The 27,690-nt window shown below is 37.4% G+C and overlaps 1 protein-coding gene across 1 annotated transcript in view; it reads left to right on the plus strand.

Annotated features, from left to right (window-relative positions):
• Window positions 1-27,690, plus strand: part of rtknb (rhotekin b) — a 69,792-nt gene that overhangs the window by 15,213 nt on the left and 26,889 nt on the right. Inside the window, exons 6-11 of the mRNA XM_072662275.1 lie at window positions 1,040-1,294; window positions 2,795-2,889; window positions 3,387-3,493; window positions 4,464-4,595; window positions 5,943-6,108; window positions 23,279-23,383. Coding sequence (XP_072518376.1) covers window positions 1,040-1,294; window positions 2,795-2,889; window positions 3,387-3,493; window positions 4,464-4,595; window positions 5,943-6,108; window positions 23,279-23,383 — 860 coding nt within the window. The remainder of the gene's footprint in view (window positions 1-1,039; window positions 1,295-2,794; window positions 2,890-3,386; window positions 3,494-4,463; window positions 4,596-5,942; window positions 6,109-23,278; window positions 23,384-27,690) is intronic.

Consider the following 27,690-nt stretch of genomic DNA (forward strand, 5'->3'; position numbering starts at 1 on the left):
TAGTAGATACTAAATCATTCATAGTGGCAGAATATTTATTAGTTGCTATTGAATAATTTATAGTGGATACTGAATAATATATTTCATAGTAATTCATAGTAGATACTAAATCATTCATAGTGGCAGAATATTTATTAGTTGCTACTGAATAATTTATAGTGGATTCTGAATAATTTATTTCATAGTAATTCATAGTAGATACTGAATGATTCATATAGGCTACTGAATATTTATTAGTTGCTACTGAATAATTTATAGTAGTTAATTCATAATTAATAGCAGATACTGAATAATTTATAGTAGGTGCTGAATAACCTATACTGTATACTGGGTAATTTATAGTAGTTACTGAATAATTAATAGTGGATACTTATTCATTTATAGTAGTTCATTAGTAATTCATAGTAGATACTCAATACTTCATATTACTGAATACTTAATAGTTGCTACTAAATGAATAGTTACTGAACAGTGTCTCAGTCTAAATAATCAGAAATATAAATCTGCTGTTTAAAGGGTTATTTTTTTTCTCCTATTTCTAATAATTTTACATGTTCATTTGACAGTGTTTATCACAATATCTTAGAGAGTCCTTAAAGAGTGTTCTGTAGAAACACGTATTCCAGAACAAACCGTGTCTAGCAAAGAGCAATCCAAATGTTTGGATGTTACTTTTCAGAAATATGTATTATTATATTGATACATTTTATTAGCAAGAACATAGAAAACAGATCATCAGATGACGAAAGATGATCCTGCATACGAATGATCTGGAGTGAGGAGGAAAAGAAAGTAAAGTCTTTAATGAGTGAAGTAAACAGTGACTGAGTAATCGAGCTGTGTGGTGTTTACATGCCATACTTTGGTGAATTTCCTGTTGGGGCCTCAAGTCCTCATCTTCTTCAATTTCTTGGACAAAATAGAGGGTGTGGGAGGATGGATGCTGAACATTTTTGTATGCCTAATTTCCTTAACTATTTTTCTCCTCCCATCCCATCCCATCTCTCTCTCTCTCTCTCTCTCTCTCTCTCTCTCTCAGTGCTGATGTGCCTCCAGGTTTTGAGCTGCGGTTGGAGCTCTATAGCTGTTATGTAGATGAGGAGTTCAGCCTGTCTCAGGCTCCTAGGCGACTGGCCCGTCTCAGCGGCTCTCTGGGACGCTCCTCTGGTAAAAGGCTCCGCGCTGCTCTGGAGTCAGCCACGGCCTGCGGACTGAACGGTAGCACAGACAAAGAGGGAGACGGAGACAGAGCAGGCTCCCCCGGAGGATCTCCGGTTCATGAACCAGCAATACAGTAATAATGATATTAATAGTATTAATAACACAAGTAATAAGGAAACACTGACATTACATTTATGGCATTTAGCTGACGCTCTTATCCAAAGCGACTTACACGGTTACTTGTATTACAGAGGAGGGCCAACGTAGAGTTAGGAGTCTTGACCAAGGAGTCTTATTGGTGTAGTGCAGCACAGTCACCCAGACCGGGAATCAAACCCCAGTCTCCCAGGTGGTGTGGTAGCTCACTGACAGGTAGTAGTGTTATCCATAGCGCCACACCAACCACAGTGAATTAAGTCAACTCCAGAATTATTGGTGTCCTTCATGAAAGCATGTCAAATAAACCACAAATGCAATTAGTGATTTTCAAACAGATTAAAAAGTTGCACATTTCAGTTTTTCACCCATTTTAACACATTTTATTACCACATCTTTTTAAATATATATTTAGAAAATCATTATTTAGGCCTGTAGCATTCTAAATATTCATGGCTTTTTTTATTAGGGATGCACAGTTCTGACGTAGGGCATCAGGATTGACTTAAACATTACTTTACCAATAACTTTGTAAATCAAACCATGACTAATCAACACAGATATGACTGATTTCTGCCGAATTGCTGTTTATTTCTTACTAAAATGAATAACTATGCTCGACCTCAGGCTCAGTGTCATCTGGGCTCAGGACTTTTTTCTGAAATGTGAACCCTTCTCGGTTCTCCTTATATGTGAGATATACATCATAACCCTCTCCCCCTCGTTCTCGGCTGTCCTCCATTGCGGGGATTTAACAGGGATTTGACTCTGGAATTTATATTTAGTGAAAAATCATCAGTTTGGACTCTTCTTGGCCTCAAACCAGTGTTGGGCCGAGTCTGCCTGCCTGCCTGTGTCCCTGTGTGTGTATGACAGATCCCCGCCCAGCCCTCCTCCCTGCACCACTCTTGAGTAGGCAATGCAGGCTGCTGAAGGTGGTGTGTGGGTTTTAGCCGTTTTACCTGCTGAATTACTCGCAGAGAGGAGATGACTGATTGATGGTTAGCTAGAGCAAGTCCTGCTGTTTGCTGTGATGTGTGTATCATGTCTGTATGTTAGTCTGATCCTAAATTATGAAGCCTAGAATGCCGGCGGTGCGAGAATCTGGTTCAGTGAATGGATCTGTCTCGTGGATTGGCCTAATTATCCAATACCCGATCCGGCTCAATTTGTTTGTTAGTATCTGGACCGATATCCGATCCTAGTACCGGATTGGTGCAGCCCTAATCATTATTCCTATTAGCGAAGCCTCTCCAGGACCAAACGAGTAACTGGGCTTCACCATAGGACTGTGGATGGTTTGAGAGGGTGAACTAAGATGAGTAGCATTAGTAATCAATCATTATCATGTATGACAGCCATAATAATGACACACACACACACACACACACATCTGTATAAATATGCTGTCTTTCACTTTCATGTTACCAAGTCACAAAATGCAAAATATGCTAAAATCATGTGGTTGTGCACACAGAGGGCCAAAATATCACCTGCTGGCCCACACCTGTCTGACGCTGTCCCACATCCAGAATTCATTCAGAACTCATGATCTGACCATCTCTGGCACAGGTGAGAACAGACGCCCAAAACAAACCATTAAACACTCATAAAATGTCTGGATTTTATATAAAATAGCTTTTTTAGTTTAATATTTTAGCTTTTTTATTAGCACTCTGGAAAGTTGCTTAATGTTATAGGTGTAAATCATTGTGTGTGTGTGTGTGTGTGTGTGGGTGTGTGTGTGTGTGTGTGTGTGTGTGTGTGTGTGTGTTTTAATGGACTGCTCGTTCTGGTTGCTGCCCTATGGAAGTGTGTTCCCCCCAGTGTAGTCATTCCCAGTTCCCACCCACTAGTTAGAACTTCCCCTGTCGCACGATGCTACAGGTGCTGGGAGCCAGCCAGCAGTAGCCGGTTCTGTGACAGTACAGACTTATGCCGTGCTGATATAGAGTTCATCCCCTCCATCTTTTGTTTGCCATGAACATTACCATGCATTAATGTTTGTGTGTGTGTGTGTATTTGTGTGTGTGTGTGTGTATGTGTAATTGTATGTGTTTGTGTTTTAGAGGACAGCTCATTCTGGTTGCCGCTCTATGGAAGTGTGTGTTGCCGCCTGGTGGCGCAACCAAACTGTATGACTCAGCAGGTCATGAGCAGCAGTCTGAAGGTCCAGGTGAGGGTTTAAGTGATGAATGCATTTATGGTCATTCTGCATCCAAAGTAGAAGTAAAACAACTGTAAAATCCTTGTTTTTATATGTGAATCTGTCAGGCTATGTTTTGGAGATCCAAGGTTAATAGCAGGGTTTGGCCCCAACTTACTCTTGTAGGTCTCTCTCACATTACAGAGCCTAGTGAAGCTAATACTGACTGGTGACTGGTGAGCTCAGAGGCTAGATTACACTTGATTTATGCTGAAATATGGATTAAATCCTCTAACTGACTCTCATTCTCTCTCTCACACACACAGCTGCTCCTCTCTTAGCTCTGAGCTTAATCCAGCCCATTAACTAATCCTCCATTTATCTCTTAAAAAGTTGTTGGATCTTTTTCTCTGTTAAAGCTTCTGTGCTTAAACTCTGTTGTGTTCGAGGCTAAAGTTCTCTAAGCTACACTGAAAAATTATAGATTCCTCTAGACAGTTTATTAGGCAGTTGATTAATCAGAATTAATAATAACAGATTATTGGTGTGATTAATGAGATTATATGTTGTTATATATGTTATATTTATTGTAAAAACATCTTGGTGCATTTCTATTAGCCCATTCATCATGTAAACCTGACACAAAGAACAGCTTCCAGATTCACCTTATGACAGAAAGTGGAAAACGTGTTCTTCTTATGTTTAAATATGATGTAAACATTCATTATTATTATAATTACTGATTCTGATAATAATCCATAAAGCATGCACTTATTCTTTGGGGCAAATGTAAAAATCTGACTTTGTAAATCTGTCCTATAGTTATGTATTTGTGCATTTCTTAAAATAATTCTGACAGAACTGAATGAATCTCAGTAAAATTAGATAATTCATGATTTACTGAATCATTTCAAGAAGAATCAGAATCGATCTGAACCCCTAATCAATACTTAATACCATCAGCAAACTCCACGTTATTCACCTGACTCTGTTCACACAGCAACCAGAAGATGGTCCTGAGGGGTGGTCAGAAGTCTACGGTGTCCTGAAGGGGACAGAATTGATATGCTACCATCGGAAAGAAGATGTGGAAACTTCAGGAGAGCCAGCGTTCTCCATCCCCATAAACAAGGTGAGGCCTAGCCAGGCTTACGTCAGTCGAGGCTTTGAACGGACTGCTGTTTACAATCTGGTGTAATTTAAGACCTTCAGCCACTGGAGGTCGCTCTGTGGCTGATATATAGTGTAGTGAGTCAGTGACTGGATTGAATCCTTTCAGCTTATCCTATGTTCATTTCTCGTTTTGGGGGATAAAGTGAGCTACAGGCATCCCAGCTATGGAATGTGGTGCATTGCTATTTATTTATTTATTTTTTAATTTTTTTATGTATTGTTTTATGTCCCGTTTAGTCATTCCCAATTCCCACCCACTAGTTAGAACTCCCCCTATCACACAGTACTACAGGTGCTGGGAGAGTGAAGGCTGAGTCACATAAAGTCAGCCGCAAACTGCCAGTTCTATACAGTACAGTCTTATACAGTGCTGATGGTGCTGGTGATGGTGCCGGAGTTCATTCCCTTGTGGTGGATTGCAATTATTGCTCATTAAAAAGTGTGTAATCGTCAGAGTCTGTAGAATAGGACGGAGGGAGTGCTGAGAGGCTCCCAACAGGAACTAGTCAAGTGGTGGATAGTAGGTTTGCACTATAACAGTGTTCCTCCAAAATCTAGTAGAAAGTGGTCACCCCTGGACACTAGAGACAGTTACTCCAAAAAAAGGATAAACTCTTTTAATAGCCTTGATTTCAGAAGAAATGAGGCTAGATTACACTTGATTTATGCTCAGATATGGATGAAATCTTATTTACTCTCATTCTCACACTCAAGTGTCATAATCTTCAGAGTCTGTAAAACAGGACGGAGGGAGTGCTGGGAGGCTCCCAACAGGAACTAGTCAAGTGGTGGATAGTAGGTTTGCACCTGAGTGTGATAAGGCCTCAGTCTCCTTTTGTTTGCCATGAACACTAACTGTATTAGGATTTAGCCTTAGTATCTTTCTATTGATAAACTCATCAGGCTAAACTCTTTTTTAATACTCTTGATTTCAGAAGAAACGCTGCATTGTATTTGTATTATTTCTTAGAGTGTCTTGCTAACATATAGTAGTCAGGCCAAAATCTCTGTTTAGCACTTTTTGACAGTTGTTATCTACATTGTCTCCACATTTCGTGATGAATGGACCAGTAGAAATGCTCCAAAATGACTGCTAAGTAATCAGATCTTTTTACATTGACTTCCATTGAAGGTTAAGAGATTTTGTCCTTCTGCTGTAAAGTTGCTGTTTTAAAGATACAGGGTTTCTGGGTGACAATGACAGTATGTAGAACGCAAGACCGCTTGTCCCTATTAATGTTGTCATCTAATAATTATCATTGACACTGTGTGTGTGTGTGTGTGTTTGTGTGTGTGTGTTCTTCAGGAAACTTGGATTCGTGCAACAGACAAAGACCCAGATTCAAACTCTCAAAGTATCTTGATTACCAACCAGTCAGTGCAGGGGGAGTCCACACACACGCTCGTTGCACACACACATCATGATACACACAACTGGATGGAAGCCTTCTGGCAGCATTTCTATGACATGAGTAAGTACTCCCAAATCCACCCACACACACACACACACACACACACATACATGCAAATCCACACACACACACACACACACACACACTGTTCTGAAATGTTCTGGGTTGCAAAAACCTCTTAGAAACTGGCTTTTCCTCCTGGCCCAGTGACCTCGTCCTTAATTTACCATCAAGCCCTGACCTTTATCTGTTTAGTTGGTACCACAGTTCCCAAAATGCATACAAAAATGTACCAGTAGCTGCTATCCAGATACTCTCCAGCTCTGAGCACAGTTACACTCTCTGTAATAAAAGAAACAAGCAGCTGGTCAGTTTTCTTTGACCTGTTAAGCAGCCTGTGGACCAAAGAATAGCCCCACCAGTTTGGACAGAGTACCTGTAGTTACTGAGTAATGGTGATATCAGTGATATACTCATAAAAGCATATTGTGTGTCACAATAACAGACTTTTTAAAAAAAATGATCACTATATGATAAAATATCGTCATATTGCCCACCCCTGTAAGTATTATTTGCAGAAGCTGAATAAAAGCATGTTTTTTTTTATTTTCAATATATAAAATTCAGAAAATAAATAGAAATAGAATAGAAATGTTTTTGAAATTGAAGGTTTTCCTGGACAGGATTTGTTTATTTATTTACACATAGAAAGTCCAGGGTCCAGGGGTGCCCAGACTTTGGCAGATGGCACATTTTGCTGTGACGGATACATGCCCCTTAACCTTAATGTGTGTGTATTTTATAAATACACATTATAGTGCTGTCACATGTGAGGAACAATAATTGCTGTGTTGTGTTGTGTTTTTGCGATGATCACTGATAAGCACTAAAAAGTCATAAGGAAAAGTCTAAAAACAGACATTCAAGAGTGCCAGTCTATGCAACAACTGGATCGAGTCTATAGTTACACCAATGCAAAGCAATGTGAGGCAGTGGTAAAGGACATCATGACTTTTATGACCATGCTTTATGCTGATGGACTTAATCAATACATTGCTTTGTTTTGGTGTATTGGTGTCTTCTTGTCTTGTCTTCACTTGTCTTGGTATAAATATAACCTTGTGGCCTTTAGGACTTGTTGATATTAATTTGCTTTGGTGTATTGGTGTAACTATAACCATCTGGCCATTAAGACTGCATCACATTGCTGTAACCATTAAATGCATGTATTTGTATTGGTATACTGGTATAACTAATGCTGTGAACATATGGAACATATGGCCTTTAACTCTATAGTCTCACAGTGCTTTATATTGAGTGGTGTACAGTGGTGTATTAGTATAACCATAACCTTGTGGACTTCCTGACAGTACTTTGCTTTAGTGTACTGGTGTAACTATAGCCATAGGGCCTTTAAGACTGCCTCTCATTTTTTAATATAGGGAGGATTTTTAAATACTTTCATTTTTATTGGTGTATTGGTGTAACTGTAACCGTGTGGCCTTTACGACTGCCTCACAGTGCTTTATGTTGGTGAAACTATTAATTACATTTCTTTGTATTGGTATACTGGTATACCTATAGCCATATGGCCTTTAACACTGCCTCACAGTGCTTTATATATTGGGATAATTATTAAATACATTGCTTCCTATTGGTGTATTGGTATGACCATTGCCTTATGGCCTTTAAGACGCCCTGACATTACTTGCTTTGGTGTGTTGGTGTAACTATTTCCTTGTGGCTTTTAAGACTGCCTTGCATTGTTTTGTAGTGGTGTAACTACAGACTTGATCCAGGTGTTGCATAATGTAATGAGACTAAAGCTGGGAGGTGGGAAGAGTGCAGCATGATATGACCAAACTGCAGTAGATTGCTGATTGGTGTGTGAATAAGTGAATGATGTTAGTTAGTTCGTTTCAGGGCAGGCCTATGAAGTGTGTTGCACTCTGTAAGTTGTGCTCCAAGCCTAGTTTTATGCCTGAAGTGTGAAAATATACAAAAAATGCATGTGTTTCTCCTCTAGCGATGGACTGCTTTAAGGTGAAGTTTATAGGTAGGAATCTCTGACAGTCGCTGAAACTTACGTGCCAGGTGTGTGTCTGCAAGTCCTTCTACGAGTGCCTCAGTGCCGGACTGCTCATTCCAGTTCTGGGGTATGAGGATGTTTGGGCGAATATCTGCAGTGTCAACATTATATAAGGTGTTGTGGAAAAGGTTTCTCTCCCGTTCTCATGACTCACTTTCTCTCCTGTTCACATGACTCACTTTCTCCTTAATTCTATTAATCACTCTGAAAAACTGAGAATGGCATGTAGAAAAAAACCCATGGCCACCAGCTTCATAAATAGACCACCTATTAGAGCTCCACAATGTGAAAGTACTAGCATTGGGATTATTAGTACATATTTTGATACATTGCAATGCACTACTGTATAAATACTCTGGTATGTGACATGGTATCAGATCAGCCCACATTATTTTGATGTATTTACATTTCTAAGATGATGTAAGGACAGCTCATTTTTTATTTTTTATTTTTTATCATTTTTACTAAATATCCTTCTGTAAGAAACACAAATCATTTTTAGTTTTCAGATCTTAAGTTCTGCCTGAATCAGACATTTCTAAATGATTTATTCCCTATTCCTTAAGCTTTATTCATTATGACCTTTATTAGTATATAATTGGAGGTCTGTTGTGTGAAAATCACTAATAATTACATTATTATTTGTAATAATGCACAATAAACACTTAGTTACCACCCTGTTATGCAAATTATTTAGCACGTAAAGACTATAACTTTTAGCACCTGAGCTGGGCAACTGTAAGTTTAACCCTTTTTTAACAACCAAATACTAACTAAACTACACTTATTTTTTATATATTTAGTTGATTTTAGTTGATACTATCATTATTTAGTGCTTTTTAGTCTGTAATTAGTGATGAGTAGAACCTCACTTTAGGATATAGACGTATACACATCTTGACGTATTTGTGACTTCGATTCGACTCTTACATTTAATCTCTCAGTACATTTAATTAATCTCAGGACATTGACATTTACTAATTAACTTCATAAACTCACATAGAGCATTACACCTGCCACTATCCAACTCTCAGGATTCAAAGTACTGCCCATTACACATAAATTACATGTTAATGTAGGTAATAATTCAGGTTCAGTCATTGGTATGTATAATGTAAATGTAAGTGTAACTTTGTGGCCTTTAAGACCTCCTGACATTACATTGCTTGGGTTTATTGGTGTAACTATAGCCGTATGACCTTTAATATTGCCTTGTTTTTATATTGGGGTAACTATAGCCATATGGCTATAACTGACTCTTAATCCCAGTAAAGACTATTAATCCCAGTAAATTCACATTCCCGCCAACTAATTAACTAATTGTGGTGGTAGGGTGGTAAGTGTTTATTGTGCTTTATTACAACTAATAATGAAATTATTACTCATCTACTGAACATACCTCCAGTCATGTAGCAGTAATGGTCACCATAGTGAATAAAGCTGAATGCATAGTGAATAAATCATTCATTAATGTCTAATTCAGGCTTTATTGACCAACGGTTATTAAGACCTTATTAAACCGCTAATATGTGTAACATGTGTTACCCTTCTGGCATATCAGTATAGCAATATTACAATAGGCTGTTAACAAACAATATACAGTCCAGTCTTTCTGGTGTGTGTGTGTGTGTGTGTGTGTATAGCGCTTTTAAGAACAGGCATTGTCACAAAGCATTGTGATTGCCATATTTTTATGGATTGTGTAAAGAAGCACTCTGTAGTTATGTTAGGAATAATGTGGTTAGTAAGAGTCTATTCAGGGATTAGTCTCACCAGGGGCATAATCGTGTATAGATACTCTAAATGGACAAAAGTATTGGGACACCTGCTTGAGTACTGTTTCAGTATTGCATTACAGGATTGCATTCAGCGACAAGAGCGTCAGTGAAGTCAGGATGTTGGAGGATGATCACCACCTCACCTCATCATCCCAAAAGTATTGAATGAAGCTCCACCACCACCCATCATTCCAGAGAACACAGTTCTTCCACTGCTCCACAGCTCCTCAATGCTGGGGGGCTTTATTATACTCCTCTAGCCCACGCCTGGCATTAGGAAGCATGGTGTCAATAGGTTATGTTTATCTGCTCCAGAGAGAGTCCTATTCTGTTTGCAATACAGGGACTAGACAAGCTGTGTGTGTGTACATTTGCACATATGTGTCTCAATGCATTCACTAGAAGGGGTGTCCACAAACATTTGGGCATACGGTGTATGAAATGTGGCCCTACGAAATAGTCTACAGTTATGTATTTTGGTTGAGCATAGTGGGTAACAACACCACCTTCAATTCCCCAGTTGGGCAGACACAGCACTCTACACCAGTTAGAGTGTTTGGGCAAGACTCCTAACTGTCTTATTTCTCCTACATGTGTTACGTGATTCACATGTGAGTTGCTCTGGATGAATGCAGGCCAAATACTGTAAATGCATAGAGAGTTCCGTAAAGCTGCTCTGTGACCAGGCCTGTTGTGAAAAGTGCTGGAAACAAACAGTGAACTTTCTGAAAGTAGGGAAAAGAGCAGGGCTGCTTATCTCACACTTAGGCCAGAAATCTCACAGATAGAGGAACACCCACGGACACATTCTGATCACATATTGATTGCTTGTAGGCTTAAGTGGCTGTTTTGTTTTTTACAGAGATTAGATGATCTGATAAGTGGAACTGAAGAGAAAACATAACTAACTTTATGTAGGAGGACAGCTCTGTTCTGGCTTCTTCTGGCTTCTCTGAGCAGTGCTGTGCTTATCGATCCAGGTTTAGATAAACATAGGAACAGTAGTTGTTCCGTTGTATACAGTGAGCTTGGAGACACGTCCATACACAGCTATAAATGTGTCTTCTGTAGATGATTACAAGACTTCCCAGAAGAATCTGTTTTTCCAGATGAGTTTGATGGAAGTGGTGATATTAGTTATCAGGTGCACAAAATACAAAGCGTCTGTAATTAAACAAGATACTATCAGTAAAATATGATTTGGTTTGATTTGAAAGTAGAGATGTTATTTTACTCAAGCAATATTTAATTTTTAATTAAACTATAAAATTCCAGCAGTACTTTTACTCCAGCAGTACCTTTTACTCCAGCAGTATTTTTACTCCAGCAGTACTTTTACTCCAGCAGTACCTTTTACTCCAGCAGTACCTTTACTCCAGCAGTACTTTTACTCCAGCAGTATTTTTACTCCAGCAGTACTTTTACTCCAGCTGTACTTTTACTCCAGCAGTATTTTTACTCCAGCAGTACTTTTACTCCAGCAGTACCTTTTACTCCAGCAGTATTTTTACTCCAGCAGTAATTTTACTCCAGCAGTACTTTTACTCCAGCAGTACTTTTACTCCAGCAGTACTTTTTACTCCAGCAGTACTTTTACTCCAGCAGTATTTTTACTCCAGCAGTAATTTTACTCCAGCAGTACTTTTACTCCAGCAGTATTTTTACTCCAGCAGTATTTTTACTCCAGCAGTACCTTTTACTCCAGCAGTATTTTTACTCCAGCAGTAATTTTACTCCAGCAGTACTTTTACTCCAGCAGTACTTTTACTCCAGCAGTACCTTTTACTCCAGCAGTACTTTTACTCCAGCAGTACCTTTTACTCAAGCAGTACTTTTACTCCAGCAGTACCTTTTACTCCAGCTGTACTTTTACTCCAGCTGTACTTTTACTCCAGCTGTACTTTTACTCCGGCAGTACTTTAACTCAAGTATGAGGTGGCTGGTAGGCTAGTGGTAAGAACAACACAGCAGCAAACAGAAGGTTAAATCCCTGTACAGACTATTACTCCTGCTTGTGCCCTTCACTATCAAAAAGAGAGGTTCTATGAAGGGTTCTTTAAGCACCGCCATTGAAGAACCATTTAGTAAAATTGATAAGCGTGTTTTTACTTCTTTTAAATGTTGAAAGAAGTGGCTGTAAAGGTAGGAATTGCTTAAGGCATGCTTTGTAGCACCTATTTTTTGTTTTTATTTATTTATTTATTTATTTATTTTAAAATTATGGACAGGGATTAGTCTCACCAGGGGCATAATCGTGTATAGATACTCTAAATGGACAAAAGTATTGGGACACCTGCTTGAGTACTGTTTCAGTATTGCATTACAGGATTGCATTCAGCGATAAGAGCGTTAGTGAAGTCAGGATGTTGGAGGATGATCACCACCTCACCTCATCATCCCAAAAGTATTGAATGAAGCTCCACCACCACCCATCATTCCAGAGAACACAGTTCTTCCACTGCTCCACAGCTCCTCAATGCTGGGGGGCTTTATTATACTCCTCTAGCCCACGCCTGGCATTAGGAAGCATGGTGTCAATAGGTTATGTTTATCTGCTCCAGAGAGAGTCCTATTCTGTTTGCAATACAGGGACTAGACAAGCTGTGTGTGTGTACATTTGCACATATGTGTCTCAATGCATTCACTAGAAGGGGTGTCCACAAACATTTGGGCATACGGTGTATGAAATGTGGCCCTACGAAATAGTCTACAGTTATGTATTTTGGTTGAGCATAGTGGGTAACAACACCACCTTCAATTCCCCAGTTGGGCAGACACAGCACTCTACACCAGTTAGAGTGTTTGGGCAAGACTCCTAACTGTCTTATTTCTCCTACATGTGTTACGTGATTCACATGTGAGTTGCTCTGGATGAATGCAGGCCAAATACTGTAAATGCATAGAGAGTTCCGTAAAGCTGCTCTGTGACCAGGCCTGTTGTGAAAAGTGCTGGAAACAAACAGTGAACTTTCTGAAAGTAGGGAAAAGAGCAGGGCTGCTTATCTCACACTTAGGCCAGAAATCTCACAGATAGAGGAACACCCACGGACACATTCTGATCACATATTGATTGCTTGTAGGCTTAAGTGGCTGTTTTGTTTTTTACAGAGATTAGATGATCTGATAAGTGGAACTGAAGAGAAAACATAACTAACTTTATGTAGGAGGACAGCTCTGTTCTGGCTTCTTCTGGCTTCTCTGAGCAGTGCTGTGCTTATCGATCCAGGTTTAGATAAACATAGGAACAGTAGTTGTTCCGTTGTATACAGTGAGCTTGGAGACACGTCCATACACAGCTATAAATGTGTCTTCTGTAGATGATTACAAGACTTCCCAGAAGAATCTGTTTTTCCAGATGAGTTTGATGCAAGTGGTGATATTAGTTATCAGGTGCACAAAATACAAAGCGTCTGTAATTAAACAAGATACTATCAGTAAAATATGATTTGGTTTGATTTGAAAGTAGAGATGTTATTTTACTCAAGCAATATTTAATTTTTAATTAAACTATAAAATATTTATTATTCAAACAGTAATTATACTCAGTTGGTATTTTTACTCAAATTGTATTTTTACTTAACCAGTATTTTTACTGAAGCTGCATTTTACTCAATGTTTTTTACATAAGCAATATTTGTTCTCTAACAGTACTTTTCATCAAGCATTATTTTTACTCCAGCAGTACTTTTACCTAAGCGGAATTTTTACTCAGTTTATATTTTTTACTCAGTTAGTATTTTTACTCCAGCAGTCAGTTTACTTGTGCAGTACTTTTACTCCAGCAGTATTTTTACTCCAGCTGTACTTTTACTCCAGCAGTATTTTTACTCCAGCAGTATTTTTACTCCAGCAGTACTTTTACTCCAGCAGTATTTTTACTCAAGCAGTACCTTTACTCTAGCAGTATTTTTACTCCAGCAGTATTTTTACTCCAGCAGTACTTTTACTCCAGCAGTACCTTTTACTCCAGCAGTACCTTTTACTCCAGCAGTATTTTTACTCCAGCAGTACTTTTACTCCAGCAGTACTTTTTACTCCAGCAGTACTTTTACTCCAGCAGTACCTTTACTCAAGCAATATTTTTACTCCAGCAGTACTTTTACTCCAGCAGTACCTTTACTCAAGCAGTACTTTTACTCCAGCAGTATTTTTACTCAAGCAGTACCTTTACTCTAGCAATATTTTTACTCCAGCAGTATTTTTACTCCAGCAGTACTTTTACTCCAGCAGTACCTTTTACTCCAGCAGTATTTTTACTCCAGCAGTACTTTTACTCCAGCAGTACTTTTTACTCCAGCAGTACATTTACTCCAGCAGTATTTTTACTCCAGCAGTACTTTTACTCAAGCAGTACTTTTACTCCAGCAGTACCTTTTACTCAACTAGTTTTTTTTACTCCAGCAGTACTTTTACTCCAGCAGTACCTTTTACTCAAGCAGTACCTTTTACTCAAGCAATATTTTTACTCCAGCAGTACTTTTACTCCAGCAGTACCTTTTACTCAAGTATTTTTTTTTACTCCAGCAGTACTTTTACTCAAGTATTTTTTTTTACTCCAGCAGTACTTTTACTCAAGTATTTTTTTTTACTCCAGCAGTACCTTTTACTCCAGCAGTACTTTTACTCCAGCAGTACATTTACTCCAACAGTACTTTTACTCCAGCAGTACCTTTTACTCCAGCTGTACTTTTACTCCAGCTGTACTTTTACTCCAGCAGTACTTTTACTCAAGCAGTACTTTTACTCAAGTAGTTTTTTTACTCCAGCAGTACTTTTACTCCGGCAGTACTTTAACTCAAGTATGAGGTGGCTGGTAGGCTAGTGGTAAGAACAACACAGCAGCAAACAGAGGTTAAATCCCTGTACAGACTATTACTCCTGCTTGTGCCCTTCACTATCAAAAAGAGAGGTTCTATGAAGGGTTCTTTAAGCACCGCCAGTGAAGAACCATTTAGTAAAAGAGATAAGCGTGTTTTTACTTCTTTTAAATGTTGAAAGAAGTGGCTGTAAAGGTAGGAATTGCTTAAGGCATGCTTTGTAGCACCTATTTTTTGTTTTTATTTATTTATTTATTTATTTATTTATTTATTTTAAAATTATGGACAAAGAGCTCAACCTCTCACTGAGTGATACTGTGCTGCTCCCAGATACGTCATAGATGTTCAGCAGAATGACCAATTTTCTTTGTAAGTGAATAACAGCTTGAGTATTTACTGTATACTTCCTCCATCGCTGGTCATGATGATGGTACTTTACATTTATTTGTCTTGCTCTTGGTGTTAAGCGATTTGAGTGTCTTATCTTGTTTCGTAATGTATAATTTCACGTCACATTACTGAAAGATCTTGTTTTTGTAGTTTCAGGTTTCTTTAGTGTGTCAAGCAAGAAGTTGCTGTCAATCTGAATGTGCGTGGGGGGCAGTTACATATTTCAGATACTGTTTCAGTTTTAAAAAAACTGAAGACTCAGAAGTTGTGTCAGTAGGCTGTTTAATAATACTTACAATTATATAATTGGCGCATCAGACCTGGTTCACTTCAGCATACCGTACACCTCCAGTTAAACAATGAAACTGTAAATTGCTCAGACGCTATATATTACTGTTGTCTGTTTATTACTTTAGTATCAATAGTTACCTTACCTCTTCTATCATACACATACTTGAGCAAGCCAGTGGCGACAGAGGCAAGGAAAAACTCCCTTAGATTAAGAGGAAGGAACCTGCAGAGGAACCAAGAACCCATCCTCCTCTATGCACCTTTTCATTAAGCTAGAAAATATGAATATGTCGATGTACAGCAATGTTATGTATCGATTGTCAAAAAATCAGTATTGATAATAAATTTTTAGTTTACATATGTTGTTATATGTAGTGTTATACTCTGTCTGCAGATAAGATAAGATAAGATAAGATAGTCCTTTATTAGTCCCGCAGTGGGGAAATTCCCAATTTATAGATGTGCATATATATGAAAAAATGAAGAGACCACCCTACATATTCAGTTTCTCTGTTTTTACTATTTATAGGCTGTGTGTTTAGGGATATTAACATATGTACTGTATTTCATAAACCATGGACAACATTTCCCCTAAATTCCAAATAAAATATTGCTACTTAGAGCATTTATTTATTAGGAGAAATGACAACTGCTCAAAAACAGCTGCTCAAATAATGCAAAGAAATGATTATAATAATTAAATGTAAAGAAGTTATTATTATTCAGATTTAAACACACTACTAATATCTGTACTTTGAGAGCATTCAGAAATCACTATGGTGAAATAACCTTGACTGCCAATCACAGCTCTCATGTCTTGGCCGGCTCTCCACTAGTCTTTCACATTGCTGTTGGGACTTTATGCCATTTATAGTCTGCAGATTCAGGTAACTCAGCTCTGTTTGATTAGAGATTCTTTATTTATTTATTTTATTCTTTATTTTGCTGTCCAATGAAAAACATGTATCTCTATTTTTGTCCATTTGTAGTTTTCTCCATGGTTTGAATCCTGTAGCTGCTTCTGTACACTGTGTAAATAATTCTAGATGAATTGGACCAATAGAAATGCTCTATATTACTTGGAATAAACTCTTTTACTTATTTTACAGTGACTTCCATTCAAAGCTCAGAACATTTGTCTTCTCCTGTGAAGTCACTATTTTGAAGATGCATGTTTTTTATAGGGCATATATATATATATATATATGTATATATATATATATATTTAACCCTGTACCATGGCATGTACTCAATCACCAGGTTCTTGCCAATACACAGCCCTAGTCTTTGCACTATTGTGATTTTATCTATTTCTATCACTGCACTGGAGAAGTCACCTAACAGCATTTTGTTGCACTATAATATCTTGTAATGGTTATAATGACAGTTGAGTTGAATTAAGGTTATATAGTAGCTTGTTGGTAGACAGTAAGAGAGCGAGACCCTTTTAAGGCTACTTTCTGCCAGCCATTCCTTCTCTAGTTAAAAACCAGGGCTGATCTAACCTGTCAGTCTAAAGTAACCATGTGTTAAAAACCCCTACAGACTCACCCCGACCATATCGGAAACCCAGTGTCCATTTGAAAAAAGTGCAGTGACTGCACTGTACTGTATACAGTCATCCTAGGAGTGATGGATGATGCTGGATTCTTCTGAATTTGTATTACATGTACTTTAAATATACGTTTACATATAATACCCCATATACATTTATTTACATATAATACCTATAATACATATAATATGTCTCAATGTTTTAACAAAATATTATACTAATATATAAAATGTTGTGTGTGTATGTGTATGTATGTATGTATGTGTGTATATATATATTATAGTGCAATTATATACATATACACACACATTAGTATTTTACCACTTCCACCACTTTCCATTTGAGGTGAGGGCCAACTATCCAATAGTGTGAGGACTGCACTGTACTGTATACTGTTGATCACAAAGCAGACCTGAGGCATTTGCATAAGTCAGCCTTTATTAACATTTTATTAAAAGGCTCCTATTAAAGTAGGAGTTCATCAAGGAAGTAACTAACCACACACACAAACACACACCTTTTACCACCTTTGAAATCTGAGCTGTGTCATCAGCATGCTACATGTATCTTGTTGCGGTGGAGAGTAATGTAGAACACCTGGTCGTTGTCTCTGGGGAGGGGTTTTGGCTTTTTTCCCTTAAGATGAGACAGTAAACTGTCAGCGAATGTAAGTAGAATTTCATTGAGCCTGTCCTTGATCTGTGTTTGATAATAGAAGTTTACACATCGTGAGGGACAAAAGTATTGGGACACCTGCTCATTTATGGTTCTTCTGAAATCAAGGCTATAAAAACAGTTTAACCAGCTCATGTTGGAGGAACTGTCTATATTGCCAAAGGAAAAAAGGCTTTCTACTAGATTTTGGAGGAGGATTGCAGTGAGGATTTTATTGCATTCAGCAACAAGAGCGTTCATAAAGTCAGGATGTTGGATGATTACCACCCCACTTCATCATCCCCAACTCCCCAACTCATCCCAAAAGTACTGGATGAAGCACCAGCCATCATTACAGAGAACACAGCTCCAGTGATTTATACCCCTCTAGCCCAAACCTAACATTAGGCAGCATGGTGCCAATCGGTTCATGTTTATCTGCTCAAGAGAGTCCTATTCTTTTGGCAGTACTTTACTACAGCCACTCAACAAGTTGTGTGTGTGCATTTGCACATCTGTGTCAGCAATAGGTGCAATTTAAAGTAGCTGAATGCATTCATTATAAAAGGTGTTTCAACAAACATTTGGACATATAGTGAATGTTATAGTAGCACCCCCTTCTGGAGGAATATCACATCACTACACCTAAGAAGTGAGTTACAAAGCCAGTTATATAAAAAAAAATAAACAACCTCCACCCCGAGCACAGCGCGGCATTTCATTTTTAGGGGTCAATCAGATCTAAGAATGAAACAGGAACCTGAAACAGAGACTTATTTTAGGTGTGTCTTAAATGTCATTGTCAGAAACCGTGACAGTCATCTTCCAGCTAGTTGTTCTCTGAAACTGGTGCAGAACCACTTTGGACAACTGTGAGAGCTCAGCCACAGTCTGCAGCTTACAATGCAAGTGGCAATCTTAGGATTATGGAGCCTGTAGAATGCACAGGATGGGCAGTGTTTTAGAAAGGCCTGCGTAGAAAGGAGTATATTGTATTTGCATGGCTGTTAAAGTCAATGCATGAAATCATTTCACAGAACATTTTAATGATTGGTTGGTTTCTGTAACTGGGGAATTGTGTAAGGTCCCCATATAATGCCCTTATAATATAAAAGTATAACGTGTGTGTGTGTGTGTGTGTGTATATATATATATATATATATATTTTAATAATTAAACTTAAAACATATATATATATATATATATATATATATATATATATATATATATATATATATGGATATATATATATATATATATATATATATATATATCCTTAAAGGGACAAACCTAGTGCTACTGTGAGACTCTCCGGTAAACACGGCCCTGTTTAGGGTTTGATTGGTGACCAGTCTGTTCATCAAGACACTCTTGGTGGCTTCATAAGATGGTCTGTGTGTGTGTTCCTAGGTGAGGTTTTTCAGTCATGTGACTCAGCCAATCCCCAGTCTGAAGTAACTATAACTATATATTTATATATTTGTATTTATAATTGATATATTTTAAATATTTTTAATAATATTTTAAATAATATTTTTAAACTTCTAAATAAATCACCAGTTGTAAATAAGCAGCTACTGCCCTGGAAGTTGATTTGCATCAGGTTTCATACCTCACATAAGAATGCCTCCCGTCCTACAAACTGGGGCTAAATGTATTTAACATTTCATTTATAATGTAATATAAAATAACATAATTAATCATTTAATTTAAATGTATATTAACATTTAACAGAAAACAAGAATTTTGTGCTTGACAGTTCTCATTGCATTCGCACATTGATACACATTCAAAACAGAAGTCTTTTTTGTAGGGAAGCGACAGGTAGTGTCCTCAGACCTAAACACCTGGTTTAGAGGTTTTCATGTCCCACTGTAAAACAGGTCCACGCTGCAGGCATTTAGGGTGTGTCTGTTCTCTCAATCTGGACCAAACATGATACGCTGTTCGGTTTTAGTCCTGGTTTCATTCTAACATGTTTTGGATCAGAATTGGGGGAAGAAAGGTTGACATATGACGCACCTATAACAGCATGCTGCAAGTAGTGATCTGCACAAGGCGGGTGTGTCTCCGGGTCCTGTTGCGTAATCCCTGCAGTAACTAACGGGGAAAAACTCCTTAAAGCCGGCTTAGTAAATCACACTGTCTTTATATCAGTATTACATTTAGACAAAGTACATGATAATTTGATTATTGCCATGTAGCGACATTAATGTTAATTGTATATTTTATAATTTAACAATGCTGTGCTACGAGCTGCGGACAGGTGGCTGTACCAAATTGGGGAAAAAAAGGGAAAAGTTTGACGAACAGATAATTAAAGGAGTAGTTCCTCAGTGCTTCATATCTGTTCATGGTTTGTTAGCTTGGTTTGTTTGTTTCTGTTTGTTTCTATTATTCTATTATTAGTTTTTGCTTCTTTAATATTTGGTTTGGTTTGTTTTATTATTTCAAATTAAACATTTTACCTGCATTTTATTCCATCTCTGCCTCCAAGCTTCACAACCATGACAGAAAGTCTCATCATTGTTGGACAAAAATCTTGTATCTCCATTTTAAGTAAAAACAAAAAAAAGGCAAATGTGAATCTGGCATTTGTGTATAATTTCATGATGAATAGACCAATAGAAATAGAAATAGAAATAGAAAAAATTCCCTTTCTTGTTTATAAATAAATATATATTTTTCTTTATCTTGTTTCTAAATGGAAAAAGAAAATTAAAATAAATAAAAATCTAAATAATTTGTGTAAATCAAATGATAGAAATGACAGTAGGAAGAAAGTAATTGTGTAAATTCAGTTGATAAAAAAGTTTAACATTATTTTTGCAGATAAGCTACCCATATACATGTCAGAATATTGTTATTAAGTTTTAGTATGAAATTGGTGACCAAAACCTTGTAACATGAAGTAAATTAATTAAAGCTCATTTATGATCAGTTTATTCAATATAAGCTGACTCCACAATGTTACCATTCCAGCCTACGCTCCATTTCTGCAGTTAATATCATGAAAACATCAGAACATGTTCAATTCTGCGGTGTAAATGTGCTGGGTGCTGTGGAACAATAGCTCACTGTGCTTTCAGAGTGACTGGCCATTTGAAAAAGAAACACTGGCATTGTCTTTGTCTTCCTTTCTGCATATTGTTTGCCTTTGTTATGTGTGATTGTCTGGTATTCTGTCTGCTGGGAGGTTTGAAAAAGAAGCTTCAGGCATGAGTGCCACGTGAAGAGCTGTACAGTGTCATTGAGACCCGTCAGTAAATATTAGCCTGCTTGTGCTTCAGACGGTGAGACAGGAGGCTTCAAATACAGAACATTTCTTTCTCTTGCAGTTTGTCTCATCCTGTCTAAAGTTGCAATTTGCTGTCTCCATGTCAGGTATTTATTACAGGGAAGATCAGGCCTGGAGTGCTGCCCGGTGACAGGTGTCACTTTTTGAGTGTTTTATGGAGTGTGTGACACACGCACAGTGCTGGACCTAACTTAAACATCTAGTTGTTTTTATGACCCAAACCCGGACCACTCTGCAGCTCAGTCCAGCCATGGCCAAATGAATTTCCCATTTCTACACGCTTATTAATAAAGGTTCGAAACATGGTCTTTGATCTGATGCCGTGGAAGAACCTCTTTTGTTTACTTAAAAGGTTTTTTTTTCCTAGAAATGTTTGTCCAGGACAAGAACCTTTTAGGAATCTTTATTATTAAGAGCGTTGCCCAACATAAAAGCTAATAATTGACTGGCAGGTTGTTTTCTTTGTACTTTTTTCTTTGGTGCTGTGGTGAGCTCAGTGGTGGTTGCTATGGTGTTGCTCAGTGGTGGCTAGACAGTTGCTATGGTATTTCAGGTGGTTATACACTCTTAATAATAAGGCTGGTAAAACACGACCCTTTGTCCAATACCATGGAAAAATCCTCTTTTGGTTCCTAGAACCTTGATTTTCCTAGAACCTTCCTGGCCAGATATAAAGGCAAATAATTGACTGACAGGTTGTTTTCATTGTACAGGCCAATGAAAACAGTGCTATGATGATCTCAGTGGTGGTTTCTGTGGTGTTGCTTAGTGGTGGCTAGACAGTTGCTATGGTATTTCAGATGGTTTTACACTCTTAATAATAAGGCTGGTAAAACATGGCCTTTTGTACAGTGCCATGGAAAACCTGCTTTGTTTTCTAGAACCTTGATTTTCCCAGATTCTTTTAGAAACCTTTATTATTAATATTGTAGCAAGACATGAAAGCAAATAATTATAATAACAGTTTTTTTTCTGGACAGGCCAAAGAAAACAGTGCTATGATGAGCTCAGTGGTGGCTCGACAGTTGCTATAGTATTTCAGGTGGTTATAAACTCTTCCTAATAAAAATGTTGAAACATTTTTTGGAACAGTGCTGTAGAAGAGCCACTTTTGGCTCCTTCAAGGTTTTTCCAGACATGTAGAGTTCAGCCAGTTATTTTCATTCCAGTTATTTCAGTGGTTATTTTCATTGGACAGGTCGATGGATGCAATGCTTGTTAGTGGTTGCAATTGTATTTTAGACGGTTGCTAGCAATGTGGTTGCTGTGGTACCCAATGTGGTTGGTTGGGTGTTGATAGTGTATTTTAGTGTCATCGTGGCATAAGTCAAGTCAAGTCAGATTTATTTGTATGGCTTTTTACAACTGTTGTCATCACAAAGCAGCTTTACATAAATAGTGATTAATAAAAGACAGAGACAAAGAAGAAAGAAGAAAATAATGTAAGACATGATGGATCAAAGACCCCCAGTGAGCAAGCCAATGAAGACAGTGGCAAGGAAAAACTCCATCAGAGCTGGAGGAAGAAACCCTGAGAGGAACCAAGACTCAGGGGGGACCCGACCCATCCTCCTCTGATCAGAACTATTTAAACATTAATGATAAAAATGACCAAACCAGGTATAACAGATAGTTAATAAAGGTTTTATGATCACTAAACAGGTAGCAGTGGTAGGAGGATGTGCCGCTGGTCTGCTATGGCTGGTGGTGGGTGGGGGGCCTGCTGGTTGGACCGGTAGGTGGCAGCTGGTTTGACGCAGGTAGAGGGGACCTCAGCGGGCAATCTTCCAGCAGGTCGGGCTGGGTGGCCATTTACCCAAAAAATAATAAAAATCCTTTCAGAGTTAGTTCTGAGAGGATTTTTATAGAGAGCAGAGAATGTTGGGCAGTATCAGATTGTGTCTGACGACTCCGGCAGGTCTGACTATAACAGCCTAATTAAAAGGAGAGAACCAGAAGGTAACACAGACACGGGAGCACCCTGAAAACGCCAGCATCTATCTGCTCCACCGTCCACAAACCTGAGTGATCGTGTGTTAGCAGCGAGACAACAGCTCCAGCATCTCAGTGTACTACAATTTCCTGTGTCCGTGAACCCCTGGACCTGCAACCTTTATCTAAGAAACAATTCATTCCCAAAAGCTAAACTAAACATATGAGTTTTCAGCTTGGATTTAAAGATTGAGACTGTGTCTGAGTCCCAAACATTATAGAATTGTGCATAATTGTGCACCTCATTCATTACTATAGCATATATATTCTATTACACCCTCTTAATAATAGAGGTGTCAAAACGTGTTCTTGCTATAAAACTGTAAAAGAAACTTAACACAAATAATGGGATTCTTCTTTGTACAGGTCAGTGGAAACAGTGCTGTGATCAGGTCATGAAGATCGAAGCGCCGTCCCCACGGAAACCAGCATCTATACCAATGAGGCAAGGCTCTTTGTGTCACGAAATGGGTAAGAGCATCCATAAATTCAGTCGGGGGCTACACCGGCATTCAATATTACAAGTCAAACACAAGCCCATATTTGATCTCTGTGTTGCAAATTGTGAACATGAGCAGGTATAGTTTATAAATATTGTTTAAAAAATATAAAAATATGTAGATACAAAATGTGATTAAATATGTATATCTAAAATATTGTTTTAAATTTTGGTCAAATATAAATGTTTCATAAGCTAATATATGCCAGAATATATATGCCAAAATGCAACAAAATACAGCCTATAAACTACAACAAACAATACATGCTAACATCTAGAAACAGAAATACTGTACTGCCCTCTGCATGGTAGACTAGGCTTCAGCTAATCACCTGGGAAGACAGTGTGTGTTAGACCAATAAGAGTCCTTTGGAAACTGGGATATAATGCAGCTATAAGGACATTACATCTCAGAATAAGAGCTAGACCGAACAGTCTGACCGGTGAAGTGAGCATTAATCATCTCATTACACTGATAACAGGGTCAGAGCATTTTCAAACCATCAGGCAGGTCTTGTGAGGTGTTTCTGGTATACAGTGATCAGTACCTACCAAAACTGCTGCAAGGAAGGACAACTATTGAACCGGTTGCACCCAAGTCTCATTGATGTGATCCCTGGATGCCCCACCTAACAACTAACAGGACTTAAAGAATCTGCTGCTAACATGTTGTGGAGTCCGAGTCCCGATGTTTCAGTGCGAGAGGGGGCGTATACACAATATAAGGCGGGTGGTTTTAATGTTATGGCTAATCGGTCTGTCTTATGCCATAAGAATGCTATGTTAACATTGCAAGATTTATGGCTCAGTTCCAGGATTTTGTCTGATTTTTGTTTCATATAAATAAACTATTCAGGGTTGTGTTCTTTGAAAAGGTCAGTTGCGTTTTTGGTCATCTGGTACTGGCAGTGACTTCAGGTTAGCATCTGCTGCCACTTCACCCTCACTGGATGATCGAAATACTGTATGTGCATGCAAAAAAAAATGCATGTGTAAATGCATAAAATAATTCATCACATGACACAGGCAGAAGGTTTGATGCCAGCAGCAATCTGATCTTTTATTGATTTAGGTGTTTGTTGTTTCAGTTTTAAGAGCTACAATACAAACCTTGTAAGGTTTAGCAAAAGGAAGTTATTCCACATTTATTCGCCTCATTAAGTGTTGGAATGTAACCTTAATCTTTATGCTTATATAACTTATTTACCTTTGAATTTCTCAATATTAGCATGTTAGCTATGCCGTTCTGCTATAATCATTGCTTTTCTGATATATATATATATATGTAATAATATATAATAATATGTATGAATAAGGACAAGCTTTAAATTGAAGGTTATTGCTCTGTTATTTAAATATATAGTCCTGTCCAAAAGAGAACGCATCAAACTGTTTATCTCAGCAGCAAATAAAACATTGAAAATATTACAACACTGGTCAGTGAGAGTGTCTACTTGTAAAACTCTCTATATTACATTAGAATAAGCCCAAATAAACATAAAGTCAGTGGTCAGTGAGAGTGTCTACCTCTAATTAACTCTATATAACATTAGAATAAGCCCTAATAAACATAAAATTAGTGGTCTGTGAAAGTGTCTACTTGTAAAACTCTATATATAACATTAGAATAAGCCCAAATAAACATAAAGTCAGTGGTCAGTGAGAGTGTCTACCTGTAATTAACTCTATATAACATTAGAATAAGTCCTAATAAACATAAAATTAGTGGTCTGTGAAAGTGTCTACTTGTAAAACTCTATATATAACATTAGAATAAGCCCAAATAAACATAAAGTCAGTGGTCAGTGAGAGTGTCTACCTGTAATTAACTCTATATAACATTAGAATAAGCCCTAATAAACATAAAATTAGTGGTCTGTGAAAGTGTCTACTTGTAAAACTCTATATATAACATTAGAATAAGCCCAAATAAACATAAAGTCAGTGGTCAGTGAGAGTGTCTACCTGTAATTAACTCTATATAACATTAGAATAAGTCCAAATAAACATAAAGTCAGTGGTCAGTGAGAGTGTCTATCTGTAATTAACTCCATATAACATTACAGTAAACCCATATAAACAAAGTCAGTGGTCATTGAGTACTTTGAAAACATTAATGATAAGAACTGAGGTTTTTGTAATTTGAATATCTTAAAATAGGTGAAATTCCCTTATCAAACTTAGGAAATTTGCATATCAGACAAACTTTAACTATGGTCAAAGCCAACCTCTGCATCTGGAGTTCCTCTCCTCTCCTGGTTCTTCTTTGTTGGCTCTGTGACGTTAGCTGCCTCGCTGCACGCCTTCTGTTTGTGATTTTAAGATAAAGCTAATAGCAAACAGAAAATGGGTGGACAACAGCTCCTCTTTCTTAGGAAGTTAAGGTGAAAGAATAAACAGTATTTAAATGCTTTGAATTGCCGTTAATGTATTTCAAAAGTCAATAGCTACAGGTGTTCCTCTTCTGTGGAAGCGGGATTATTCTAGTTTTCATATTCAAAGAATAGCTTGGCAAAACATCGAATTCCATTATTTGTTGGCAACATTCGTTTATTTGATTTAGATTTAAAGAGATAAACATTTTTCTTTGTTGATTAACATTAATCAACATTTCTGTAGATGTACCAGTTTAGCCAATTTGGCTGTAGTCCCTGAGCAGGACCAAACAGATTAAGACACTCATAACATTACATAACATAAAACATTAATGATAGATACATGCATGAACAATACAATACAGTAAGTATTTACAGTGAATTACATACTATTAGCTTAACCTTGACTGACTGTGTTTGTAGTAAGGCAACCGGCACATCTTTTTCTTGGAGCTGTTCCTTTAACTGCAAAAGAAACAGTCACTAGCTTTTAGATTACAACTGTTTTAATATATTAGATAAATAAAATATTTCATGCATGATTTGAATTTCTGAATGAAATGAAGTCAGATGATCTCAGCTACACACAAGATAAACAGTATTGCAGGGGTTCTCTGGTTTAGTGAATTACAAATACAAGCCCCAACTCCGTGTCCCTGAGGCCCATTCCACAGCCAGAACCATCAAAGCAGACATTCTGTAGTTTTAGACCGGGGCTACACAGTATCTACATTATGGTATTGTCTCATTATTAATGGTCTGGGTGAACAAGTTCTAGTATTAGTGAGAAAAGGCCTTTGAAGGTCAGTTTTCCAAGCAAATGTAAATACTGTTACAGCCAGTTGACGCTGCATGCCCCATATATTTTACTTTGTTTGTCGTGTTTATATAGTAAAACTAATAAGTCAATATTTGATATTCTTGTGAAGAGCTTTTATTACAATAATTTATTTGAATGGCAGAATAACTTTATATTATACATTCACATAAATAAAATTACTACTTTCTGTTTTTGTAATTTATGTATTTGTAGTTACTAAGCAGATAAATACTGCAGCTTTTTCATAAAGATTTTTCTCAGATGTCTAATTTTGCACAGGACTGAAAATGTGTGTGCATTCATATTGTCCTTGCTGAAACAAATAGTCATGTGTTTACAATGGTGGAAAGTAATAAAATTACAAAATTAAAATAAGAAATAATATTATATTGTGTGTAAATATTACATTGTGTACTATTATGTTTGTTTTATATTATATTATAAAGGCTTTGTAGGATTTTGTTTTATCTATTAGAACTTTTGTTTTAAATCTTTTTACTAAAAGGTCAGATGTGGTTTGAAATGTATTTTCAGACATTTTTTTTAGAAATTCTGCTTTTTACTCAAATTGTTATGCTAATATCATTTATAATGCAAAATAGAAGCAATAGAAGTCATCTGAGATTTTTGGGTGCAATGTAATGCAATGTATTTGTACAGTACTGTGCAAAGGTTTTAGTCTCCTATGAAAATTACAATGGAAGGCTACTTCTCTAGGCAGTTTATTTCCTCAGTAAAATACTAATATTGTTATTAATAACATTCCTACAGAAAGTCGTGGTGGTTTTACATTTACTTCATTTAGCAGATTCTTATCCAGAGCGACTTACAAAAGTGCTTCACTGTTTATCCAAGAAAAACCTCAGCTAGTTTAAATAGGCTAAAAATGTAAAGATCCTCTACGTTTAGACTCTACTAACACAAGTCAAAATGGAGACAATAATACTCTACTCTTCACCCAAGTCCTCTCAGAAGAGGAGGGTCTTCAGTCTGGGTTTGAGGACAGCGAGCGTTGGACTCTGCTGTTCGGACACCCAGGGGAAGTTTGTTCCTCCACTTCGGTGCAGGACAGAAAAAAGTCTGG

This window comes from Salminus brasiliensis, chromosome 18 (assembly GCF_030463535.1).
Source record: "Salminus brasiliensis chromosome 18, fSalBra1.hap2, whole genome shotgun sequence".
Classification (NCBI taxonomy): domain Eukaryota; kingdom Metazoa; phylum Chordata; class Actinopteri; order Characiformes; family Bryconidae; genus Salminus; species Salminus brasiliensis.